The following is a 24,635-nucleotide window of genomic DNA, read 5'->3' on the forward strand; positions in this document are numbered from 1 at the left end:
ATACAACATCATTTGCTAATTGCTAGCTAGGTAAGCCGGCCGTTTGCTTGCTTGCATGCATGTCGCGGTCGTCAGGTGTGTCATCATGCATGGTTTATCACTTTCAGTTGCTGGACTGAAACAGTTAGCAAATGCTAAGCAATGCAAGCTTGATTGCTAGCTGATCGAATTCATGGAAACGATTGAGAAGGAAGAACCAACAAAGACAGTGTGCACCCAAATGAATAATGGGTTCAGCAAGTTGCTGGTGTCTGTCCAGTGTCTACAGGCAAGCAGAGGAGGAGGATGTGGAGGTGGACAAGCCAGGTGCATGTCAGAGGCCATCCTGGCGTGAAGCTTGGCTTGCTCTGCCCCAGGCTGTCTTCATCTCCGCTCGGGTCAACAGCTCTGCCCCAATCTCATAATTATCCCCTCCTACGGCAGGCATATGCTCTGACCGCATCTGAAACACCCCCTTTGTCTCCAACCTTTTGTCTCTTGCCCGCCGCTGCAATCGGCTGCCCTACTCCTACGCAGCAAAGCCCCGTATAGTTTATAAAACAATTTCTACGGTACCCATCACATCGAATGTTTATACACATACATGGATCATTAAATATAATTAAAAAATAAGTAATTACATAGTCTAACTGATTAGCATAAGACGAATCTTTTAAACCTAATTAGTCTATAATTAGACATTAATTATTAAATAACGATAAAAGTGCTACAGTGTCAAAATCCAAACATTTTCGCGAACTGCTCTCTCTCTCTCAGGCTACTGGCTATAGAACTTTAGAGGAGAGGAGGCAGGTGTTGCACTGCGAGTATATGAGGTTGCTAGCCTGGCTGATGGATGGTCATTCATGTGCAAAGACCAAGGTTCACCAAACCGGTGGGAATTGGTCCGGTTTGGTCCGGTATGAAACCGGTCCAAATTCAAAATTTAAATTTAAATTCAAAAAAATGAAAAAATTCTAAAAAATTCCTAAAAATACTTTAAGGTGCGACGAATCTAATGGTGTCAAATTTTCTCAAAAATTCATTCATTTAGTATGGTTTGCGGAATTTATAAGTTAAATAAAAAAAAGAAAAAGAAAAAAGCGGCGGCCCATTAAAGCCCATCGCGCGGCAGCGCGCATTTAACCTCGCGTCTGAGGACCCGAAGCCTCAGTCGCGCCTCCCTCATCCGCTCCCCCCTCATTGACTCCTGTCCGCCGCCAGAAATCGCCGTCCGCCGCCCGACACCGGCTAGCCGCCCGTGGAGCTCGGCTAATCAGTCTCCTCCACCGGTAAGCCGGACCGGTAGCAGATCTACCGGTCCCGACCGGTTAGCCGCCCGGGTAGGCCGGTTTACCGGCCCGGAGAGGCGGTAAACCGCCAACTAGCGGCGGTAAGCCGCGGTCAGGTAAGGTTTTTTTCCCTAGGATTTAGGTGTATTTAGATGTTTTGTTTTAGGATTTAGGTGTATGACTTAGGTATATTTAGAATTTAGGGAAGATTTATATGTATTACATGATTTTTTGCACTATGTAGTAGGTTTTAGGTAGATTTGATTTAGGTGTATTAGATGATTTTTGACACTATGACTTAGGTAGGAGTTAGAATATTAGATGATATATTTTTGTTGTGCATGTATGCAGATAGACAATGACAAGCAGATATGTTGTATGGGAATACGGTGAAAATCTTTATCCCGGATGGCGATGTAACTATTGTCGTACGCAAAAAGGAGGAGGTGGTGCGACTAGATTGAAACAACATTTGGCTGGGCGCGGGGCAGAGGTGGTCCATTGCAGGAATGTGCCACCTGATGTGCGGGACTTCTTTCAGCGTGAGTTGGATAGGGCAAAGAAGGCAACTGTTGTCCGGGCCCGAGAGAGGTTGAGACGGGAGAAGACTGCAGCGAAGGGAAACTATCCCGGTGATGAAGAAGATGAGGAGGCTCAGGTGCAGCGTGCCATGGATATATCGAGAGCGGAAGCAGAGTTCCGATGGGGGGTGGAACAGAGAGGAGGTACATATGAGCGTGGAGGGGGTAGTGGTTCGACGAGGGGGAATGTTATGCAGAGGATGTTTCGAAGGTCCACTTCGCAGAGGGAGAGTCCTGTGGTGGAGGACAATAACTTGGCAGCTGGTGGGAGAAGAGGAATGACACAACCAAGGATTGATACAGGCTCCTAGACGCAGAAGGGTAAGAACACAAAGGAAGCTATTGTTAAAGCTTGGTTAAAGTTTTTTTATATTGCAGGAGTACCTGGAAGACAGGCTGACAGTCCATACTTTATTAGCGCGGTCAGGGAGACACAGAAGTGGGGTAAGTTTTCTTTCATTGCAATGATACCTATGAGGTTACATTCTTGTATCTCATGATTTTCATATGGTTGCAGGTGAAGGTATCGCATCACCCACTGGACGGGATATTGATGGCAAGTACCTTGATCAGAATGAGCAAGACTTGAAGACGAGGTACGTAAAGTTTCAGAAAGACTGGCCCTTATTTGGCGTCACGTTGATGTGTGATTCATGGACTGGTCCGACGAGGATGAGTGTCATCAACTTTTTGATATATTGCAATGGGGTCATGTGGTTCCATAAGTCTATTGATGCGACTGGAAGAACTCAAGATGCTGCATATTTGTTCAAGGTAGTCCCTAAATATGTTCCATTCACATTGTGTATGTTTTGTCATGTTACTAAACAATCTGTCTTCCATTGCAGGAGATTCGAAAGGTGCTGGAAGAGATTGGACCGGAGAATGTCGTGCATGTAGTCACCGACAACGGCTCGAACTACAAAAAAAGCATGCAAGGAACTACTAAGTGACGTGTATGACCACATATCTTGGACAGCTTGTCTAGCACACACCGTCTATTTGATGTTGAAGGATATAGCTCGAAGGCCTGAACATGGTGTTATCATCAAGCAGTGCAAGCGAATTTCAAATTGGTTACACAATCATGGTCAGTTGAATACAATGATGAGGAACGCAATCGGTGGTGAGTTGGTCAAGTGGAATGCCACTCGATTTGGAACCAACTACATGTTCCTAGATAGCATCTATCGGAAACGTGATCGTTTCATGCAATGGATGGCATCTACTGAGTTCCAACACAGTAAATGGGCGAATACCGAAGATGGTAGATTTACTCATGCAAGTTTTTCAAGTATGGAGTGGTGGGATGCAATGAAATATATCATCGACACGGTTCAACCAATATACAAGTTCCTTCGCTTCACTGATCAGGACAAGAAGCCGAACATGTGCGAAGTCGTGATGGCCTACCAGACTATGAAACATGAGCTGCAGTCTTTCTTTGGAACAAATGTTTCCACACTGAAAGAGTATATTGAGGTGGTGGACGAGAGGTTGGGTGACGTGTTCATAGGCACGTATGTGGGTCCAGGTAAGCACACATGAGTCGTCTATTTTTAAACTCTATTGACATAATGCTTATTTGAAGTGATTTATATTTTGCAGCTGCTGTCCTAAATCCGAGGTATGCATATACGATGGATCCAACTCAACAAATGTTTCGTGGACTCAAGGATACATTTCAGCGCATGACGGATCTCCAGAGCGTCGTCCAGGCATTGCAGGAGTTTGACGTGTTTCGGCAGAAAATTGGCGAGTATAGCAGTGAAATGGCAATGCGGATGGCGATGGACCCAAAGACATCCCCATGTAAGAGTTATTCCGTATGAAATTGTTGTTTTCTCTATTCGAATATATTGCTTACATACTCGGTTGCACATGCAGCGTCCTGGTGGATGATGTTCGGATCAAGTACTCCAAAACTGCAGTACCTTGCCATGAGGCTTGTTTCACAATGTTGTTCGTCCAATGGATGCGAGCGGAACTAGAGTACTTTTGCCTTGCTGCATACAAAGGTTCGCAATCGGTTGTCGCACAAAAAACTTAATAAGCTTGTCTATGTCAACTACAACCTTCGTCTCTGACTTGAGGAGGTCTCCGGCCCACTGATGCGTGAAGAAGGTGATTTCATTGACCAGCTAGCCCATCTTTCTTTCTATGATGAGAATAATCCGGTGCGGGAATGGATGGAATATGGTAGATCTAACCGGTCTCCAGTTCTGGACGAGGATGATAATGACGGCGACATCCATCTCCCGTCCCATATTGTCAGAGATCAAATAAACGTGTCAGATCTACGTGTGAGGCTGGGCGAATGATTCCATCAGCGATTGGGCACATCAAAATATAGGTGACACTCACCTAGGGAAGAGAAAGTTGCAGAAAGGGCCTAAGAAGGGTGACCCGAAGCGTCGAAAAGGCAAAGGAACAACAAAGCCAGTGAGCAGCGACACCGAGACTGATGATGGCGAAGGTGAGCGTAGTCCTCCGTATCAGGAGTCCGAGGATAGCAGCTCGGCCGATGACGGTGATGATGGTGACGGTGCTGATCCTGATGCTGGTGGTGGTGGTAGTGGTGCTCATGCTGCTGCTGGTAGTGGTGCTCGTGGTGTTCATTTCACAGTTATACATTGCACATATAAATAGACACATATTTCTGACTATGAGTATTGAGTCTATTGACTACTAATTATGAAATTTGGTTGATTGCCGGGGAGACTCAGTTCACACATGCTACTCAGGACACCGACCATGGAGTACCGCACTCGCAGAGGAGAACAGGTGGACCGACAGACTATGACAGTCCACAGCACTCTTCTTCCTCCTACAGCGATTCCAGGCACTCTTTTCACTACCCCATTCCTGACATGCAGCCACCGACGAGATGGGTGTACGAATGGGAAGACCCCCATTTTTATACTATGTTAGTTCAGGAATGGCAGACAACATCGGCGTGAACGGGCCAAACTTGGCAACACTAAAAGGCTGAGCTGCTTAGAGTGCGAGGTATCGCTTTGATGTCCACCGCCGAATACCAAAACGCGTCCCAAATGGGGTCTTCCCATTCCTACGTTGAACTTTCATTTCATGTGTATAGGTGTATGACTCCGTATTTGTATGCACGCTTATTACTATTGTATTTGTATGCATGATTATAAATTATTGCTTTGGTAGGGTCATTTACATTAAAATGTGCATAGCTAATGCCGAAATTTCCTTTTATTTCACACCGGGGATCCATTTTTTAAGCGTCGGAAAACTGCACGAAACCACCGGTATACCGGCCAAACCGGCCGGTAAACCGGAATAACCGGCCGGTATGCCTCTAAGAACCGGAACGCACAAGTAACCGGTATATCGGCTAAACCGGCCGGTAAACCGGTCTAACCGACCGGTATACCGGTTAGAACCGCTTCAATGAGAAAATTTGAATTCAAATTTGTATTTGACCGGTTCCGACCAGTAACCGGCCTAACCGGACCAGTAAACCGGTACCGGACTCGGCGGTTAGGCCGGTCCGGTCGGAAAATTAAACCCTGGCACAGACACGCATGTGAAGTGGCTGGGTGTCTAACCAGATATATAGATTCTGATTTTCAGTTCTTGCTAGCTGGTCGGTTCGGCGTAGTTGGAGCGAGCGAGCTAGCTGAGAGATAGATGACCATGGTGAGGACGGCGGTGGTCGGCCGGGAGAGGAGCGGCGGCGTAAGGCAGTACAACAGGTCGAAGGTGCCACGCCTCAGATGGACGCCCGATCTGCACCACTGCTTCGTCCACGCCATCCACAAGCTCGGGGGACAGGACAGTATGTGCATGCCTTTCCTGCTAGCTTGATCATCTTCTTGCTCCGATTTTCCTCATCTATCTTTCTCAACATACCACGAGCTCTGAACCTGTGGCTGCAGAGGCTACGCCGAAGCGAGTTCTGCAGCTGATGGGAGTGGGAGGACTCACCATATCTCATGTCAAAAGCCATCTGCAGGTTCATCACTACTTGAATACGTTCTTCATCTCTCCCCACACACACACCCATGTTCTTAATTTTTCTTCGATAAATTTGCTCACTAGCTAACTGAACAGCTTTTATTTCTGAATGTTGAAGCAGATGTACAGAAACATGAGAAATGGTATTGGAATGCAAGGTATACAGTATACATCTTTCCTTTTGTTTCAAAACGAGTTATTACAAATCTGTACACATGTATATCCTAGTTGTCCTGCCCTAGTACGTTCAGGAACATGATCTTTTCTTTCTTCCCACAAACGTCAGGAGAACTGAAAAAGGAAGCATATACTTATCTTTTCTTCTCACCCCTGTAGCTGGTTGGATCCTTGTACTGTAGAGCCTCTAAAAGTAGCTAAATATATACTTTCTTTTAGAAGAAAATAGCTAACGAGTTTATTTAGACTTACGTTCGTGAGCATTTTTTTAAAAAAAAGGGTCAACAAAGTAAATGCACCTCAGTATTATAGTCTATATATGTATAATACCAAGGCTCACATCTAGTGATGTAATTACTAGTCTTGAGAAAGAAAGGCTGTTGGTTGTTGCATTGGTCATGGAAAAACTAGTTCTTCCTTGCAATTCATGCATGTGTGCATGGATGGCACGATTCTCAACGGCAATAAATTTTTTATGTGCTTGCTTTTGTGCAACCCAATGGCTAGGTGTATAGAAGCAGTGATATACTGTACTCCATGCATACAGCTGCTGCAGCAGCACACTCCATCAGCGTCAGAGAACAAAACCTAAACTAACCCCCATTCTTCCTATTCTTTTGCCGATCCGGCGATCAGGGTCGCCGATGCAGCAGGTGCCCCGGCCGGATGAGGAGCACATCTACGGAGGAGGCCGCGGCATGCATGTGGAACTCTGCAGTGAGGATGCGCAGCGGCAGCAGTGGTGGGATCATGAGTGCGATGGCCCCTGCTGCTGCATCTGCCGCTCGCCAAAGCCTAGAAAGGAGCCAACAATGCCGCTGCTGCTTCACCCCCAACTGAAAAGGTCGCTGCCTTTTATTTTTTACTCATTCCCTTTTATTCTCTTTCGATGCGGTCTCTGCCAATCTATATGCTCATCGGTCACGTCAGGAGGCAGCCATTTCGCGCCGCGAATAATTGCCTGTTATAAGTAGTTACTTTCTCTGGTTTCCTACTTTTTTATGTGTATCAAGGATGCTGCTGTGGAATGTTTGTCTATATAAATGCCAGCATGCATGGTTGGTCCGTTTTATATTATCATTATTCAGAAGTACATTCTAAGTTGGTACTAAGAATACATTTCAGATAAGTTAATTTGTACGCCCTCCAAATTAAATCAAACACTGGCAATTCACCTGCATCTGAACGCAAGTACGTACGAGTAGCAGGCAAATACTGGTGGAACTTGTTGGCAGCGAAAGGGCATGCATCAACTAACTATGCATGCGTGTGCAACCAAACAGCAACAGGACGGAGACGAGGCGGGAGCGGGAGGAGGAGGATTACGGCGGGAGCGCGAGCCCCAAGAGCCTGCTGCTGCGAGGCCCAGGACCAGGAATATGTGAGGGCGACGGGTCATCGCCGCCGCGCCTCTACCGCGCCCTCGCAGCAGCAGCAGCAGGTGGCTACAACTACATGCGCATCATGCAAGCGGCCATGGGCGGCGGCGTGGCTGCTGCTGCTCCTCCTCACGCGGAGGCGGGGGTGGTGGTGGAGCCCCTGCAGGGAGCGGGAATAAAGCGGCAGCGGCACGAGGCGCGGCCCCTCGCCGCAGCAGACGGCGGACACGGCGCCTCTGCCCCTCCTCCTCCCTCTCCCTGCAGCAGCAAGCTCTTCACATTCTTGGGCTTCGTGGTGGCGCCGGGGCCGTGCCGTGACCACCCTTCTGAGGTATGCCCTGCACTGCACCGCACTGTCTGTCTGCCTGAGGCATGGATCGGGGGGGACAAAGCGCATGGATGGACGGATCGATCGTCGTCTCAGAGCAGAGAGCACGCAGCAGCACAGCAGCTAGCGCAAACTGCAAAGCGTCCTTGTTCGCGTGCGGGACCGGGACGCGCCCTGTGAGTTACACGGACCATGGTTGCCGTGTTTTTGTCCTGGCGCGGCCTAGCTTGCTGCTGCATCGCACGCGTGCTGCCTGCTCCCCCTCGACTTCCTTCCTGCAGTAGCTAGAGAGCACCAAAAAGGCAAAAGCTTTGAGGTGACCGCCCGGGCCGGCCTGATAGTCAGGTCTCAGGTCTACTGCTGCCTTTTCCTTTTCTGCACACTACTAAGAATAGCGTACTACGATATACTACTGCAAGAAAAATGCTGCATGTGACAATACAGATTTGCACGTGACATAGTAATAATTAATAATAATATGTTCTCATAAAATTTTTTAGCAGAGTCAGAGTGTGATTTTAATTCAATGTTAGCTTAATATGCGTGTATGCAGATAGCCGGCAGAAGGACTCCCACCGGCCACAGCGTCCCTCCCACGGCGAACCGGTTGCCGCCAAGCAAGATGAAGACTGCCAAGCAAGCACACGACGACGACGACCGCGGCTGCTCGCTCTCGCTGACCCTGGCGCTGGACGCCGGCGGGAGCGGCGAGGAGACGACGTCGTCGGCGGGGAGCCGGATCAGCCTCGACCTGTCGCTGTCCACGTCGTCGAATTGACCGACCTCTGTCTCTGCGTCCTGCGCTGCGGCGGCGTGTGTGCTTGCTTGTGCCCATGTGACGGACGTGGGGTGCAGTATGGGCCTAGGTGGGCCTCTTGCTCAATTTTTGCCTGGTGTCCTTGTAGCCTTTGGCCCATACAGCCCAGATGTAATAGCAGCCAAGTTTCTGCTACATGCCAATGGTGTGCACTAAGAAGAGCTAAGATAATCTTATATCCCTAGATCTCGATCTAACCTAAAAGGCATGCGTGATCAGTCTAACAGATTTTTGAAATCCGTATGACAAATATTTGCGTAGAGAAGAACCGGTTCAAAGAGTTACTTATATTTCTCTACTCTTTTTTTTCAGATTACGGTTGTGATCTTTGCATTAAACATACGGTAGCACAAATCCCCCGGCCGTCGTGTTTACCACTTTATCTTGTTGTCGATAGAATGGTATCGAACAGAACAATAAAAATCCGATGCAAATATAATAAATATTAGCAGACCAGGACATGAATCAAACCTATATAAGATTTAAATTTTGGGGGCATGCGTGATCAGTCTAACAGATTTTTGAAATCCGTATGACAAATATTTGCGTAGAGAAGAACCGGTTCAAAGAGTTACTTATATTTCTCTAGTATTTTTTTTTCAGATTACGGTTGTGATCTTTGCATTAAACATACGGTAGCACAAATCCCCCGGCCGTCGTGTTTACCACTTTATCTTGTTGTCGATAGAATGGTATCGAACAGAACAATAAAAATCCGAAACAAATATAATAAATATTAGCAGACCAGGACATGAATCAAACTTATATAAGATTTAAATTTTGGGTTCATCACAAACAAGCAAAACTGTTGCAAATAAGTTAAAGAGGGACTTCTAAGACGGAAACAACTTTTTAACCTATAGGATATAGGACTAATAACACAAACACGTCTAAACAAACGACCTACGATGACCGGACCGACGTGCACCTCGTACATGATGAGATCCTAAAAAAAATGCGCAGCCAATTCAATGAAGCGCGCCGCTGGCGGGGCCCGCCGTGCAATGCCTGCGTATGTGTTTACATGGTGTAGTAGGGAGACTTGACAGCCGAGATGTCGATGCCCCGAAGCTTGGCCGACGACTCGAGGTGGCCCCTGAGCGTGCTCGTCTCGCGGAACCTGGCCACCTCCGCCCGCCGCCTGGCCTGCTCGGCGATCTCCGAGAGCTCCGCCGCGTAGCTGCCCCTACCGCCGCCGGCCTGCAGCTCCGACGAGTCGGGCGCCGGCAGGCCGTGCAGGCTGCGCTGCGTCGTCGCCCACTGCGCCTCGCGCTCCTCCCGGCCGTACTCCTTCTTCGTCGTGAAGGCCGTCTTGTTCTGGACGTTGTTCCAGGCCCTGCCGCTCAGCACGTAGCGGACGGCGAACTTGAACAGGTCCAGAGGCACGAACGTCACCAGGCTGTAGAGCCAGATCACGCCCGCCCAGCCCCACCCGATGGGCTGCATCTTGGCGAACCCAGACTTCCAGTAGACAGCAATCAAGGTGGCGATCTGAAGAAATTAAACCACGGCAATTAGGATCATCAACATGCTCCTGTGCAGCAGTGTGTAGGATCAGCTAGCTGCTTACAATCTGCGCGATGACGAAGGCCGCGCCCAGCATCAGGCCGGGGCGCTTCGCGAAGCACCAGCTGCGCGACCGAGTCACGAAGATGAGGGCCTGACTGATGATGCTCACTTGCAGGTACAGGGCCGACATCATCTCCTCGTCACTTCCCCTGATCGATCTCACGTGGAAAGTGCTCTGCATGCAATCCAAACCAAGATGAGGTTATTCAGCAGAACAGTTACGATGCTTCGTTTTCGTGGCAGGACATGCTTACCGAGAAGAAGTCTGTGCTCTTCATGGCCCAGAAGAAGATGACAGTCATGACGGCCATGTAGGTTCCATACACAATGCCTGTGGCAAATATCTCATTCAGCTTCCAGCTATCAGGGTGTGGGGAAGGTTTTACTCGGTCCTTTGAGATAGTCATGATTGTGCCTGAAATCATACAGCAAGAAAAGTTCAGCACATTTATTTATTTTTTTAAAAAAATCAGCATATCGATATTGAATGAATGTTCAGATTCCTGTTCTCTGAATCTGCATTGCAAACCTACCGTCGTTCAGAATGGCAATGACCAGAATCATGAACGGTGAGAAATCAAATTTCCAGATAAGTGCAATCAGCATGAATCCAAGCTACACAACAACGACAACAGGTTAGATTTCTCAACAATAAAATAAAATAAAAATCATTGTACTAAAGGTTGATGCTTCTACAGCCCGAGCAAAAAAAAACTTACCACAATACGAATTGTAATCGAAACTGCATATATCTGCAGAAATTACAAGAGCAGGAAATCAGTGTAATTGTCGCTAAAAGTAAAAAGGAAGGCATGCTCCTAACATGCAGCAGCAAGTTGGAATCCGATTCTCACAGTGTAATTCTTCATCCTCTGCAAGATGGCCCGGCTTGTAAGCACGGCACTGATGATGACACTGAGTCCTTCTAGAGTAAGCACAATGTCAGAGGCACTCCTTGCTGCATCAGTAGCACCAGCCACGGCAATTTCGATATCCGCCTTCTTCAACGCAGGTGCGTCGTTCACGCCATCTCCAGTCATCCCACAGATGTGTTTCATCTCCTGCAGCTTCTTAACGATCTCATACTTGTGCTCTGCATCAAAATGCAGCTATGTCAGACTGCATCAACTGAAATTAAATCTACAGTGTAATTGACTGAAAAAAAACTAGCAATGCAATGCTCACCTGGGAAGACACCGGCAAAGCCGTCAGCCTTCTCGATCAAATCATCCACTGGGATTGAAGCAGTAGCCTCATCTTTGTTCTGCCCAAGAAGAGCTGACGACGGGTACATGTTAGTGCCCATCCCTAGCCGTCTCCCGGTCTCCTTGGCAATGGCAAGCTGATCGCCTGTAGGGTGTCAAAGTAGTGTCAGCTTGCTTCAACAATTTCTAATTAAGGTCTGTAGTGTAAACTAGTAGAATTAGGTGATGAAAGACAGAATGTACCAGTGATCATCTTCACGTTAACACCGAGGTTGAGAGCACGCGTGATCGTGTCAGCGCTGTCTGATCGGGGTGGGTCAAGCAGAGGAAGCAGTCCGACGAACTCCCAAGGCTCTCCAGCGCTTTCTTTGCTCTTCTCCGGGACTACCTGTAAAGCATGACAAATATTAAGAAACAGAAGACATTACTCATAGATGTAAATTTGACTGCGTTCTGAAAAAGTTGAGTCGTGCCTGTCTTGCAACTGCAAGAGATCGAAGGCCTCGCTCGGCGTACTTGTCGATCACAGTGTGAACTAGGTTCCTGACGTTATCTCCACATTTGCAGAGGTCCAAGATCTACATGGATATACATGACATGGTTAGTAACAGATGTGATCCGTGCAGTGAGAAATTAAAGACAAATTTTTCGGTGGTAGACAATGATAAACAAACAACCTGCTCAGGTGCGCCCTTGCTGACACGGTGCCAGCTGCCGTCAGTGAGGTCAATGTAGGTGAGGGCCGTGCGCTTGTCGACGGGGTTGAAGGGGAGGAAGTGAACCTCCTCAATGCCGTCCCTGGCCTCCTTGGGATCACTCAGCATGCCGACCATGGCGGCGTCGATAGCGTCCTGGTTCTCCACCCTGGATGCCCTAGCAGCGAACAAGACGACATTGTCCTTCTCAACGCCCGCGGCAAAGATCTCGACAAGGCTGCGGTCGACGCTGAGCTTGTTCAGGGTGAGCGTGCCCGTCTTGTCGCTGCAGAGCACATCCATGCCGGCCATCTCCTCGATGGCTGTCATGCGCTTGGTGATGGCGCCCTGCTCCGACAGGCGGTGCGAGCCGATGGCCATCGTGACCGAGAGCACGGTGGGCATGGCGATGGGGATGCCGCCGATCAGGAGCACAAGGAGGTTGTCGATGCCGTCGCGGTACCGGCGGTGCTGGATAGGGTACATGACGATGATCTCGACGATGATGCCGATGGCGATGGAGGCGATGCAGAAGTTGCCGATGGACGTGAGCACCTTCTGGAAGTGGCCGACATGGTTGGTGCTGTCGACTAGGTGCGCGGCCTTACCGAAGAAGGTGTGGACGCCCGTGGCGATGACGACGGCCTCGATCTCGCCCTGCTTGCACGTGGAGCCCGAGTAGACACTGCTGCCGGGGTTCTTGGTGACCGGGAGGCACTCGCCGGTGAGAGCCGACTGGTCGATCTTGAGGGGATCACCCTGGAGCAGGCGCGCGTCGGCTGGGAGGATGTCGCCGAGCTTGATGCTTATGATGTCCCCGGGGACGAGGACCGCCGCGTCCTCATCGCTCCAGCGGCCGTCGCGGAGCACCTTGGTCCTGGGCGCGAGGTTGGCCATAAGCTCCTTGGCAGCGCTCCCGGCATTGTTCTCCTCAATGAACGAGATGGTGGAGTTGAGGACGAGGAGCACGACGATGCCGACGAAGTCCTGCCAGTCCGGTGGCCTGTGGTCGCCATTGGCGAGCCCGATGGCGATGACCGCGGCCATCTCCATCACCCACGACCGCGGGTTCCACATGAACCCTAGGAAGTTGAGCACCTTGCTCTCCTGCACGCACGGCACAATATAATTGTCACAAACGACGCGAACTAACCTGAATCAAATCTAAACAACATACACATAAACGGGAAAGAAAAAAAAGGAGCCAGATCAGGTTAGCTACACTAGACGGATCATCGATCGTGATCTAACCTTCTTTTCCTCCAATTTGTTGGGGCCAAACATGGCAATGCGTGCCTGGGCATCCGATGTGGTGAGACCTTTGCTGCTGCACTTGAGTTTGACGAAGACCTCCTCCACCGGGATGTTCTCCTGCGAAGTGGGCGCATTGTTAGATCGAAACAAAGAGCTATTGAAGGCCGCCGATCTCAAAACTTTTAAAACTAGCTGACCAAAAACAAGAGTGCAAACCGGATCGACAGATCGATTGAAAGAGGAGAAGGACGCAAACGAACGAAAAAACGCAGATCGGATCAATTCTAACCAGATCGACGGACTCATGCTTGATCTCGTCGAGGCCCTCGTCCATGGCGGCCGCCATCGCAGCGGGGGCAAAACCCTGGCCGCCCTAAACCTCTCACGAGAAAACTGGGCGCTATCTGCTGCTGCGTGCCAACGAGATATCCTGGCGCTGGACACCGGCGGGAGCGGCGAGGAGGGCAGCAGCCTGACGACGTCGTCGGCGGGGAGCCGGATCAGCCTCGACCTGTCGCTGTCCACGTCGTCGAATTGACCGACCTCTGCGTCCTGCGCTGCGGCGGCGTGTGTGCTTGCTTGTTTTTTTTTTTTTGAGAGGTATGTGTGTGCTTGCTTGTGCCCATATGACGGACGTGGGGTGCAGTATGGGCCTAGGTGGGCCTCTTGCTCAATTTCCGATCAAACCGCCCTTATTTCAGTATATATGGCCGCGCCGCCGCCGCCGCCGCTGCCGGTGACGCGCGCCACCATGCCCGACCAGCAGGGCACTGGCGGCGCGGCGGCGCGGAGGGCGGTCAGCGCCCTGCTGTTCTTGGTGGCCGTCGCCCTCCCGTGCCTCGTGGTCTACCGCCACCGTGCCGTGGCGCTCGGAGACGTCCTCGTGCCCCCGCGCCTAGGCGCACCGCGCGACGACGACGTCGACCTGGTGAGCACGCGATGCATTGCAGAAGTATCTGATTGTGAAACATTTTGATCCGGTTGGGCGTGGTCATCCGAAAGGTCCGTGATAACAGTCATTTTGATCTTTAATTTCTTCACTGCCTATGTTCAAGTGGAACCATGAAAAGAAAAAACGGTAGCCCACTGAAACTTACTGCGCCTCCGATGCCAAATATTTCAATTATTATTATTTTTTCAAAAAAATTACTTCAATCGATCAGAAGAAGAAGAAGAAAAGGAATGGATGAACTGGTTAGGTACCGTACCATTGCCAATTCCGTGGAGTACAGTACAGGCCACCAATGGTGGGCTAACCGCTAACCCTTGCCCCCCTTTCTTTTTCTTTAGCTGCTGATTGATATACTAGGAGTCGCTATGCTGCGTATTCAGCATCTTGATGTATGCAGCCACTTCGATTCTTCTGAGTGAGCTAGAATTTTCATATTCCTGAAAGTCAAGCAGCCTTGCGCAGTCTGCAACAATGGCAGGCCAATCCTCTGCGGATCGAACTGCCGGGCTTAAACTGACTGACGCGCTCGCTGCACGCATTCAGGACATCGATGACGCGAAGCTGGAGGAGGTCCTGTGGGGGGCAGCCATGGCGAACGACACGGTGATCCTGACGACGCTGAACGCCGCGTGGTCGGAGCCCGGCTCGGTGCTGGACGTCTTCCTGGAGAGCTTCCGGGCCGGCGAGAGCACCAGGGAGCTGCTGGACCACCTCGTCATCGTGTCCCTGGACTCGGCGGCGCACGAGCGCTGCGGCCAAGTGCACCGGCACTGCTTCGTGCTCGTCGCCGGCGGCGTCAACTTCTCCGGGCAGAAGAACTTCATGACCGACGGCTACCTCAAGATGATGTGGAGCAGGATCAACTTCCTCGGGCAAGTCCTTGAGAAAGGCTTCAGCTTCATCTTCACGGTATCTGCCAAGATCAGTTAAATTCTGGAGCGACTTTCTGAATGTGCGTCGATTCTGAAACTCTGAACATTTCAGGACACGGACATCGTGTGGTTCAGGAACCCGCTGCCGCACTTCTACCTGGACGGGGACTTCCTGATCGCCTGCTACCACTTCACCGGGGACCCTGACGATCTGAGCAACGCGCCCAACGGCGGGTTCGCGTACGTGCGTTCCAACTCGGAGACGATAGAGTTCTACAGGTTCTGGTACGCGGCGAGGGAGAAGCACCCCGGATTGCACGACCAGGACGTGCTCAACTCCATCAAAAACGACTCCTTCGTCGCCGAGCTGGGCGTCAAGATCAAGTTCCTCAGCACTGAGCTCTTCGGTGGCCTGTGCGAGCCGAGCCGGAACATGAGCAGGGTCTGTACAATGCACGCCAACTGCTGCATCGGACTGAGCCGTAAGATCAGCGACCTCGACGCGATGCTCCGGGACTGGAGGAGGTTCATGGCGCTGCCGCAGGACGATAAGCACTCAGTTTCATCATGGACTGTACCACGCAATTGCAGGTAAAGGCAACCAAGGCATATTAAAATAGGGAATGCACATTGTGTGTTTCTGATCAAGAGGAAGCTGTCTTTCCAGTGTTCAGACTTCAGAAACTGGGGCGATAGAGCAAAGAGGAAGCTATCTTTCTGCTTGACAAGTGATTAATTCAGACTCCGGAAAGATGGGTAATGTAAACAAAAATATGGGAAGTTTATAAGTTCATTTTTGTTGATTGTATTGTAGGTACTGACGTTAACCACAGTGAATTATTCGCACATTTTTTACTCCATGTAAGCAACTGAATGGAGCTGCTAATCGATGTCTTTGCACATGCTTGTATTACAATTTTTAACTGAAATAAACGAATCTTAATCTGCAAAGTTTGAGAATGCAGCTGCACAATCTATTAAAGTAAAGATGCTGTTCTGGGGAAAATATATTAAGGTGCTTGCTCATTGTTGCCCCAAATCCGGTGCAGTGGAGTCGTGGTTTATCTTCTAAAACATCTGTATTCCTGGAGCTCTCCATGTCATCTCACCTGCTAACAGAAATCGAGATTCAGAATTTCAGATGTGTATGTGAATCTTACAATGCAGTTACTGGAGCATCAGACTGGGCCGCAGAGCTATAAACATTGGCTCACGATCCTCTTCTGAAGCTCTGAAACTTGCAAACATAGCGTAACAGCAGGAATGGAAGAGGCAGGCACAGGAGAGCAACCGAGGGTAGCGCAGGTCGGCTTCCAACCAAACCTCCTGCTCCTCTGCATGCCCCTTCCACTGCTGCTGCTACAGCCAGAAAACTAGCCCTGATTTCTACTCTTACTCCTACGTATAAAAAAGAAGCTCTTAACCACATGACCATGCCTTTCCAAGTCACTGGTGCCCTATTTGTAGGTAGGCAGCAGCCATGGTGTACTGATGCTCGCTCACTCCAGCAGTACAAGCTGCAGTACACATGGAGAAGAGCTCTGCTCGGCTCGGCGGCTTGTACTTCAGGGTCGCCAGGTTTCCGAGTGTGTACTGGCGGTTTTCAGTTGTACACTTGTACTGCAGCAGCGCTGGGCAACGGGCCAACGGCGACGGCTAAGCCACACATCCCATCGCCATCGGTTAGGTGATCTACGAGCCACAGGCTTCACTGTCAGCCCCTCGCTGCCGATCGCCGTTGTCCTGATGCAGAGGCCGTTGTCCTGATGCAGAGAGAGAGAGAGAGAGAGAGAGAGAGAGAGAGAGAGAGAGAGAGGTTTCTTCTCCGTTGGGTGGTTGGGTGTTTGATTTTCTAGCGCCAGCCGGCAAATCAAAGTAAGCGAAGAACAGCAGTCAGGATGCAAAGTCTAGCGCTCTTTCAAAAAAAGAAAAAAGGATGCAAAGTCTAGCTGCAGTATATAGGGTGCTGTACGTCGATATGAGTGCTCATTTTGTACATACTGACTGCATGCCAGTGTTCTTATTTCATTATTTCTGACCAGGTATTTCAAGACATAAAACTACAGTAACCAACTGCAGCCCTTTACAAAGTTTTTGCATCAATTGATGTTGAAGCCTTGAAGGGATTGACACTGCTAGGATTTTCTTTTCGCAAGCACAAGGGAACACATGAATACTGAATCAGTTGTAGTGAGTTAGTAGTGGTTGCCCGGTCAAATCCTGTCGTGAAAACATCGGATTAGAAATCAGGTAGGTGTTCATGCTTTGTCTGGTAGATTATCATCTAAGCAAACATCCACCCAACCAACTGGGACCAATACAATTAACAGATAAAATCCAGCCAAAAGAAGCTTAAGAAGGTACCTCAAATCTTTTTTTTACTCCTTTCAGCAAAGAGCCCTAACTTTGCTAAATGAGTGATAACTTGCCATGTCTTATTAGCTGAGCTATGTAGAAAGCGAGTACCATGGTGCTACTGGCTTTCTGAAAGCATGAACAGGCTTTTTTTTTCCCTCTAGAAAGTGGGCATCAACATATTAAGAAGAAAACAAAAAGGTAAGAATCCTAGGTGGTACAGTTTAGGGCCTGTACCATGCCCATCCATACAAAGAAACCCCTGTAGGCTATTACATAAACACAAAAAGGTGGGGCCTGACCAAAATCATCAGCAGACTAAGAGCAGTATGGAGCATCTGAGCAACCATACAACAAGTGCAACTCTTGTATGCACCAAAAGAAAAGGGATTGCTGACAATAAAAATCTTGCTTACCGATACAAATAAGTTATACCTCAACTCTGCAAATGACTAGCCTAAAGCCTCTCGACAAAATTTCTCATAATTCTACGGGATTTATTCGCGCAAAATTGTATGATAAAACAAAAAATGGCTAGTGAAAGAATGGACTGAGATCAGGCATTACTGTCCAGAGCTCCCCTGAGTAAATGCAACCCTTCCAAGGAAATGCTTCTTCGTACACGGGATCTTGGGATCTCAATTTGAGGGGGTGGATTGGATGAGAAACATATAACCACAACAGTCAAGTTATCACAACTATCCCGTTTAAGCGCTTCCTGGACTAGCTCGCCTGAGCACTTCTCTGGGTTATTGTGTTGCATCAGTTCTTTCCTTACGATCGACACAGCGCATTGACTGGTCATCACATCCCAAAGCCCATCACAGCCTATTATTAAGAACTCATCTTCTTCAGAAAGTACAATCTCCTGCAGCTCAGGTTCCGCACTCAGAGGGCTAATCGAGCCTTTTGGACCTTTCATGTGCCAGTCTCCAAGTGCCCTTGCTACTGCTAGCTGACCGTTGAGATAGCCATCAAAAACAGTACCGCCTAGTTTTTCAATTATAATCTTCTCACTCTTGCAGGTGGGTTTATGGTCTCTTGATAGTTCCACTGCTCGACCTCTTTTTCCTAGAACAGCTCGGCAATCACCTGCATTTGCAACGAACAGCGTCCTGCGGTGCAGAAACATGGAAATTTTGCTGAAGAGCCAAAAGAATAGAACCAAATAAAGTAGTTCTTCAAGGTTCAGAAAGAATAAAGACTTAGTCATGTGTACTATTGCGGCAAGTGAGTCACACAAACAACATAAAAATGCACTGTAGTTGCATCTGCTTTTACAACAGTTGTCATACTTTTAAGGATTGAATCAATTGAGTAAGGAAAGAAGATGTATGACAAACTGTAAAAGAAAGATTGCTGAAATTGTTCTACTCAATAGCCAGAATGGTATCAGATTTTAAATGATGCGGCAAAAAATGAGGAGAAAACTAAACACAGTATAACTAATCAACAGTCAATGACAATCTCCAAATATCTCGATTTTATAAGACATACAAAGTTGGTCTGGAATATATTAAGCAACAGATGCTAGTCAGTGTTCAGATGTTCATTGTATGTTTTGTAGAAGGCCGCAAGGCACCGCATTCTAATTTATTTTATGCTTGGTATCATCATTGGACAATAATTAGGAATGGGTTCACAAAAAAAAAAAGCATTGACATAGAAAATTCACCTGCCAAATATAAGAGCCATCAATGCAGTGGTTCCAGAATTGTTGTCAAGGGAATGGGAATCTGCTAGTGCATAATCAGCCTTAAGAAATGCACCTCTTATTGCCTTTTCAACGTTCGTGGGAAAATGCATATCTTCAACAATGAATTTGAGTAAGTTCTTGCGAACAAAACATGCTGCATCTGTACCGCCATGACCATCAAACACCTGCATTTCGGGGCACAGTAAATGATTACCCTTCAAGTTAAGAAGGTTCTTGCCCCACTGAGATAATGGCACATATGCACAAGTCTTGTTTCAACATGGAAACAAATAATGAAGCAGCTGTTATCATGTTTGTGTCACATTCATAAGCACCAAGAAGACTTTTAGTGACTGTTTGGGGTGCAGGGATTATGTAGGAATTTCACAGCAAACAGTTCGATTCTCGAAGAAAAAAGGAAAGCTTCCCAATAGCTCTCCATGTTTTTTAGCACTTTTTCTTTGACAATTATTACTTAAAAAAGTACCCCACCAGACAATCCGACTGACCATACTCAAAGCTGAACGGAGTAGCATTTGTAACAATGATTGTAACACTACCCATCATCACCAAATTGTCTGTTCAGCAACAGAAAACAAACATCAAGTATACGTTTACACCAACCATGTCCATACTTACGTGAATGGAACCTGACATGCCAGCGAGAACTCACCCCGTAGAAGGCGCCCGGGGCAGGGATGCCGGCGGCGCGCCCCCCGAGGTGCTCGATGAGGTTGTCCACACAGACGTGCTCGTCCTCCATGTACGATTTGGGCCCAATCTCAGCGCAGCTCCCCGATCGGAAGACGGGCAGGAACCCGGTCCGGACGTCGGTGGGCGAGATCAAGCTGAGCGTCCCCAAATCCAGGCCCTGCAACGCATAAAAACCTTGTAATTTTGCGTGCGAAGCGAGAAATCACTCGCGGCAAACGGGTTGCTGGGCTACGGGTGCTCACGTAGTCGGGGGGCGACGCGGCGGCGGCGGCGGCGGCGATGCGCGCGCTGCTGGCGCAGTGGCGAATCGAGGTGAGGTGGTGGCGCGGCGGCTTGCCGACACCGGCATCCATGGAGGGGCTGTCCGGCGGGGTCTGCGGCTCCAGGCCTCCATTCATGTCGCTTCAGTAAATCTGTAATGAATGGAAAAATCAAGATGATTGCATTGGTTACGGTTGTCCATCTGAACATGCAACAATCTATGTGTTTTTTCTTTCCTTTTTTTGTTCTCCGATCCAATCAGAACCATGATTTGGTGAAAGAAATTTCAAATTTGCGTTCGATGTACCAAAAGCAATTTCCATGGTTATAATTAGCAGAATTAATAGTGAGGGAGGCTGTAATCTATGGTTGAAATTCAATAAACAGCGGAAATAAACACTGTTGTTGCTCAGTGGTTGCGGATTGCGGTTAAATAAAAGGGGAAATTTCTGAAGACGATTTGTTCCGATGGGGTTGGACCGAGGGAAACCGCCGGGAACGCAGGAGAGGCTTACCGGGGAACCGTCGCCGCCGTGCGCGAGTGATGAGATGATGGGACGGTGGCGGAGGGAGAGGATTCCGCTTTGCTGCCGAGGAGCGGGCGAGGAAGGAAGGAAGGAGCGAGCGAAGGGGTCGTCGTCGACGCGGAGGTGTGGTGTGGTGGTGGCCTGCCTGTGCCTGGAGGGGGGGAGCCCGAGACGTGGTGCAGTGCAGGTGCTGCCCAGGGCTGCTCGGCTAGGCTCTGGCTCGGCTTGGATCAAGCGCGTGCCCGTCGGCTTTCTGGTGTGGGCCGCCCGCCGTTGCGCGCGGCCCTCGTGATCCCTCCGCGCGCCCAACGGTGCCGCGGCAGGCGGGCGGGCGCTCTCTTTCCGCCGCCGCGTTGCGTGCCTGGCCGGCCGGTGGGCGGTTGGCGGCGGGCGCGTGGGGGGTTGCGTTGCGCCACGGCACGGGATCGGTGCCGGTATGCGTCTGTTCACGGTTTCTTGACGAGTTGGCTTTTGTGATCGCGTCATCTTCAGGTTCCTTCGGAAATCTCGTTTTCCTTTTTCAGGGAACGGCGATGGTTGCAAGCAAACATCGTCTGTCTCTCTCGGCAAACAAAAGCACAGCAGCAGTCCCAACAGGAAATGAAATCTGAAGCCTGTACGAGTTCAGTGATGATTACACCTCACACACAGAAACAAAGATGCATTTCTGAACAACAAAGTTACTCTGCCCTCTTCCTGATCGATCGTAATGTACGCTTCCGAACAACAGAACACGGAGGCCTTATGCCTCGTACACCTTGCACTCGTCGGTGGCGGGGTTGTCCTTGCAGAAGTCCTCCAGGGGGTCGCCGCTGCCCGCCGTCGCCGCGCCCGGCCACTTGGCCGCCACCAGGTGCGCCAAATCGACCACGCGCTGGCTGCATTCGATCGATCAGCAAGTGCCAAGTTGAGTTGCAGATCGAATCGAAAAATAAATACAGTACATAACATGGTGGAGTGGTGGTCGTCTCACCTGTATCCCCACTCGTTGTCGTACCAGGCGACGACCTTGACCATGTCGTCGCCCATGACCATGGTGAGCGAGGAGTCGATGGTGGAGGACACGTCGGAGCACCTGAAGTCGACGGACACGAGCGGCGCGTCGCAGACGTCGAGGACGCCATTGAGCGGGCCGGCGGCGGCCTCGCGGAACGCGCCGTTGACGTCGTCGGCGGTGATGCCCTTCTTCTCGGTGTTGATCACCAGGTCCACCACGGACACGTTCGGGGTCGGCACGCGGAGCGCGATGCCGTTCAGCTTCCCCTTGAGCTGCGGCAGCACCAGCGCCACCGCCTTGGCCGCGCCGGTGCTCGTCGGCACGATGTTCAGCGCCGCCGCGCGGGCACGCCTCAGGTCGCGGTGGGACGCGTCCAGCAGCCTCTGGTCGCCCGTGTACGAGTGGGTCGTCGTCATCGTTCCCTTCACGATCCCTGGGCATATCATAGCAAGACTGTCTGTCTCAGCTGTGCGTGTCTCATGCATGGCGTGGGTACTAGCTACCAGTACTAATCAGAGTGACTGTGTCAGGAAACAAGTCAAGTTCTCACCGAACTCCGCGTCCAAGACCTTGACGAACGGCGCGAGGCAGTTGGTCGTGCAGGAAGCATTGCTGCAGGCAGGCAGCAGAGTTTAGATGCAGATATAAATGTTAGCTAGCGTGATACAGACAGAGACATCTGAATGAATCAGGAATATGCAGAGCAAGAGCACTACTGAAGCTTCCAGCTTCATTACCTGATGATGTCGGCCACGCCGTGGTCGTAGTCGCCCTCGTTGACGCCGACGACGTAGGTCGGGATGTCGGCGCCCTTGGCCGGAGCGGTGATGATGACCTTCTTGGCGCCGGCCTGGATGTGCTTCCCGGCGCCCGGGCCGTCGACGAAGACTCCGGTACCCTTGACGCACGCACGACGCAGCAGTGTCAGGCTGGCAACCGAAGCATGCATGCTTCGACATTTCACACTGATGGTGGTACTTTACCTCGATGACAATGTCGATGCCGAGCTCGGCCCATGGGAGCTTGAGCGGGTCCCTGTTGGAGACGACCGTGATGAGCTTGCCGTCGACGCTGATGGTGGTGTCGTCGACGATCTTGACGTCGGCCTTGAAGGTGCCGAGCATCGAGTCGTACTTGAGGAGGTGAGACGCCTGAACAGGTGTTTTCTGTCAGAAGAGAAGAATATGCGTGGCAAGGCAGAGGAGTCTGAAGAAGAAGAAGAGGCTGCCTGGCGTCACGTACGTTCTTGACGCCTCCGCTGTCGTTGATGACGACGACATCGAGCGGGGAGTCCTTGCGGCCGTGCCAGCACCGGAGGAAGTTCCGGCCGATGCGCCCGAACCCGTTGATCGCCACCTTGAGCTTGGCCTCAGCGGGCGCCCTCACCGCGTTCTCCCCGGTGGCCTGTCCGCAGGTTAACCAACAAGCCGAATGAACAGCTAACACTCACATCCATGCCAGCCAAATTTTGGGCAAATCAAAACTGGGACGAATATTCTGACTGCACGATGCTAATAATGAAAACCGACGAGGTGCTATAACTTTACTAGGTTCTTTTTCTCTAAAATAATCCACTGATACGGCAGTTATTCTTTAGCAAACGAACAGATGAAACTGTCATTCAGACAGCAGTAACCTAAGTGTATGACGATACAGTTTATAGTCCAATAACTACAAAAAAAAAGATGTAATTTGAATTGTAGCTGAACATGATGAATCTAGCTGTACTACCTTGCTTGGATCTACTGTTTGATTGTTTTTCATCAAGACAAGTGATCTCTGTTAAATCAACTACTATGCATAATCGAGACTGTCTGATGTTGTGGTGAATGCGAGTTGACGTCGGATAGCTCAACTATGGTCTGCAAAGCACATACGAAAACATGCATGCTCTCGATACACAAAACCTATATATATGTACTGCCGCCATGGCTGTGCCGTGCGTACCTTGGCGACGAGCTGCGCACCGAGCACGTCGGAGAAGGACGCCTCCCTGGCGGCGGTGCTGATGGAGCATGATCCCGGCCTCGGCCCAGAGAAGTCGGCGAAGTCCACCCTCTGAGCACGCACGCACGCACATTAGTCACCCTCGCCCATCGTCACCAGATAAGAGACCGGAAGTGTTCATATCTATCGATCCAGCAGCATCTCCGGCACGCAGGTACCTGCCTGGACGCCGCCCTGCTGTGCAGCCGGGCGCCTGCGGGGATGCGCGACGCCGCGAGAGCAGCGTGGGTGGCCATCGTGCTCTGCTGCCAAGCCAGCCACAGCCAGACGAAACTGAGCCGGCGGCGGTGCTCTGAATTTATGCGTGCGCTGCCGGCCGAGAGGCAGGCTAGGGGTCGCGTCCGGGGAGGGAGGCGCCGTGATCACTTGCTCGCGCTTGTGGCGCGGGGCGCAGTAGAGGATAAGGCGATTGCGCGCGGCGCAGCCACCCGTTCGGGCGCGGGCGATATCCGATGTGTGGTTGGCGGCAAGAGATCGAGACGCAAATATCCCGACGACGCTGGGCGTCACTGTTGCCGCCGTTGGGCCTCGTGTCCGTGTGCCACCAGAGCCGCGCCTGTGGGTCACAGCTTTGCTTGGGGCTCATCTTTTTTTTGTCATTTTGATCGGGACGACGGCCGTTTTTGTGTGTCCTGTGTGTCCCGTCTTCTGGGAGCCATCGGTGGGCAGATATGTATGTTTGATCGAGTGATCAGTATGTGTTTGTGCATGCATGGTGAGGATGGACTGACTAGCTAGTTTCTGTGATTGTTCGTCACCCTACGCTGTTGGCTTCTCCCATATATTGGTGGTCATTCGGGAACGGTCTTGTCTTCATCCTTTTTTTTTCTCCGATGGCACCTAGTAGGCACTTCTTGTTTTCTTTGGGGTCGTTTTACCCCTTGCGTGATTTTCCGTATTCTCCCGAATAAGAAAAGAAAGAATATTTAACCTTTTTTTTGGCCTTTCAAGCCTACTTCATATTTTTTTTTGCATGTATAAATAACTAAAC

The 24,635-nt window shown here is 50.1% G+C and overlaps 5 protein-coding genes across 7 annotated transcripts; 2 read left to right on the plus strand and 3 right to left on the minus strand.

The window, feature by feature from the left end:
- The first annotated feature begins 5,400 nt into the window (after positions 1-5,400).
- Positions 5,401-8,677, plus strand: LOC120647436. The gene is made up of 6 exons (XM_039924231.1): positions 5,401-5,660; positions 5,761-5,837; positions 5,961-5,997; positions 6,653-6,860; positions 7,300-7,726; positions 8,277-8,677. The coding sequence occupies exons 1-6, from the start codon at positions 5,513-5,515 to the stop codon at positions 8,499-8,501; spliced, it is 1,122 nt and encodes a 373-aa protein (XP_039780165.1). The 5' UTR covers positions 5,401-5,512; the 3' UTR covers positions 8,502-8,677.
- Positions 8,678-9,555: 878 nt separating this feature from the next.
- On the minus strand, positions 9,556-13,609 carry LOC120647435 (plasma membrane ATPase-like). Of its 3 annotated transcripts, none has more exons than XM_039924229.1 (12): positions 13,553-13,609; positions 13,261-13,380; positions 11,992-13,116; positions 11,788-11,892; positions 11,558-11,702; positions 11,295-11,459; positions 10,964-11,202; positions 10,829-10,861; positions 10,643-10,724; positions 10,364-10,524; positions 10,111-10,284; positions 9,556-10,031 (listed from the first exon to the last, which is right to left on the minus strand). In XM_039924229.1, the coding sequence occupies exons 1-12, from the start codon at positions 13,607-13,609 to the stop codon at positions 9,561-9,563; spliced, it is 2,877 nt and encodes a 958-aa protein (XP_039780163.1). In that variant the 3' UTR covers positions 9,556-9,560. The 3 variants fall into 3 exon arrangements, with proteins under 3 accessions (XP_039780163.1, XP_039780162.1, XP_039780164.1); XM_039924228.1 differs by having other exon boundaries at positions 13,261-13,417; positions 13,524-13,609; XM_039924230.1 differs by having other exon boundaries at positions 13,261-13,374; positions 13,547-13,597.
- A 919-nt stretch (positions 13,610-14,528) lies between these two features.
- Positions 14,529-16,499, plus strand: LOC120647443 (uncharacterized protein At4g15970-like). The gene is made up of 2 exons (XM_039924238.1): positions 14,529-15,124; positions 15,200-16,499. The coding sequence occupies exons 1-2, from the start codon at positions 14,687-14,689 to the stop codon at positions 15,680-15,682; spliced, it is 921 nt and encodes a 306-aa protein (XP_039780172.1). The 5' UTR covers positions 14,529-14,686; the 3' UTR covers positions 15,683-16,499.
- Positions 16,500-17,505: 1,006 nt separating this feature from the next.
- LOC120647442 (probable protein phosphatase 2C 27) lies at positions 17,506-20,868 on the minus strand. The gene is made up of 5 exons (XM_039924237.1): positions 20,629-20,868; positions 20,095-20,265; positions 19,812-20,009; positions 19,118-19,323; positions 17,506-18,557 (listed from the first exon to the last, which is right to left on the minus strand). Exons 2-5 carry the CDS (start codon positions 20,248-20,250, stop codon positions 17,999-18,001), a joined length of 1,119 nt encoding a protein of 372 aa, XP_039780171.1. The 5' UTR covers positions 20,251-20,265; positions 20,629-20,868; the 3' UTR covers positions 17,506-17,998.
- Positions 20,869-21,226: 358 nt separating this feature from the next.
- On the minus strand, positions 21,227-24,024 carry LOC120647441 (glyceraldehyde-3-phosphate dehydrogenase GAPB, chloroplastic-like). Its single transcript, XM_039924236.1, has 8 exons — positions 23,803-24,024; positions 23,585-23,695; positions 22,880-23,041; positions 22,621-22,788; positions 22,375-22,535; positions 22,188-22,249; positions 21,614-22,070; positions 21,227-21,518 (listed from the first exon to the last, which is right to left on the minus strand). Exons 1-8 carry the CDS (start codon positions 23,878-23,880, stop codon positions 21,383-21,385), a joined length of 1,335 nt encoding a protein of 444 aa, XP_039780170.1. The 5' UTR covers positions 23,881-24,024; the 3' UTR covers positions 21,227-21,382.
- Positions 24,025-24,635: the final 611 nt, after the last annotated feature.

Source organism: Panicum virgatum, chromosome 9K (genome assembly GCF_016808335.1).
Source record: "Panicum virgatum strain AP13 chromosome 9K, P.virgatum_v5, whole genome shotgun sequence".
In the NCBI taxonomy this organism is placed as follows: domain Eukaryota; kingdom Viridiplantae; phylum Streptophyta; class Magnoliopsida; order Poales; family Poaceae; genus Panicum; species Panicum virgatum.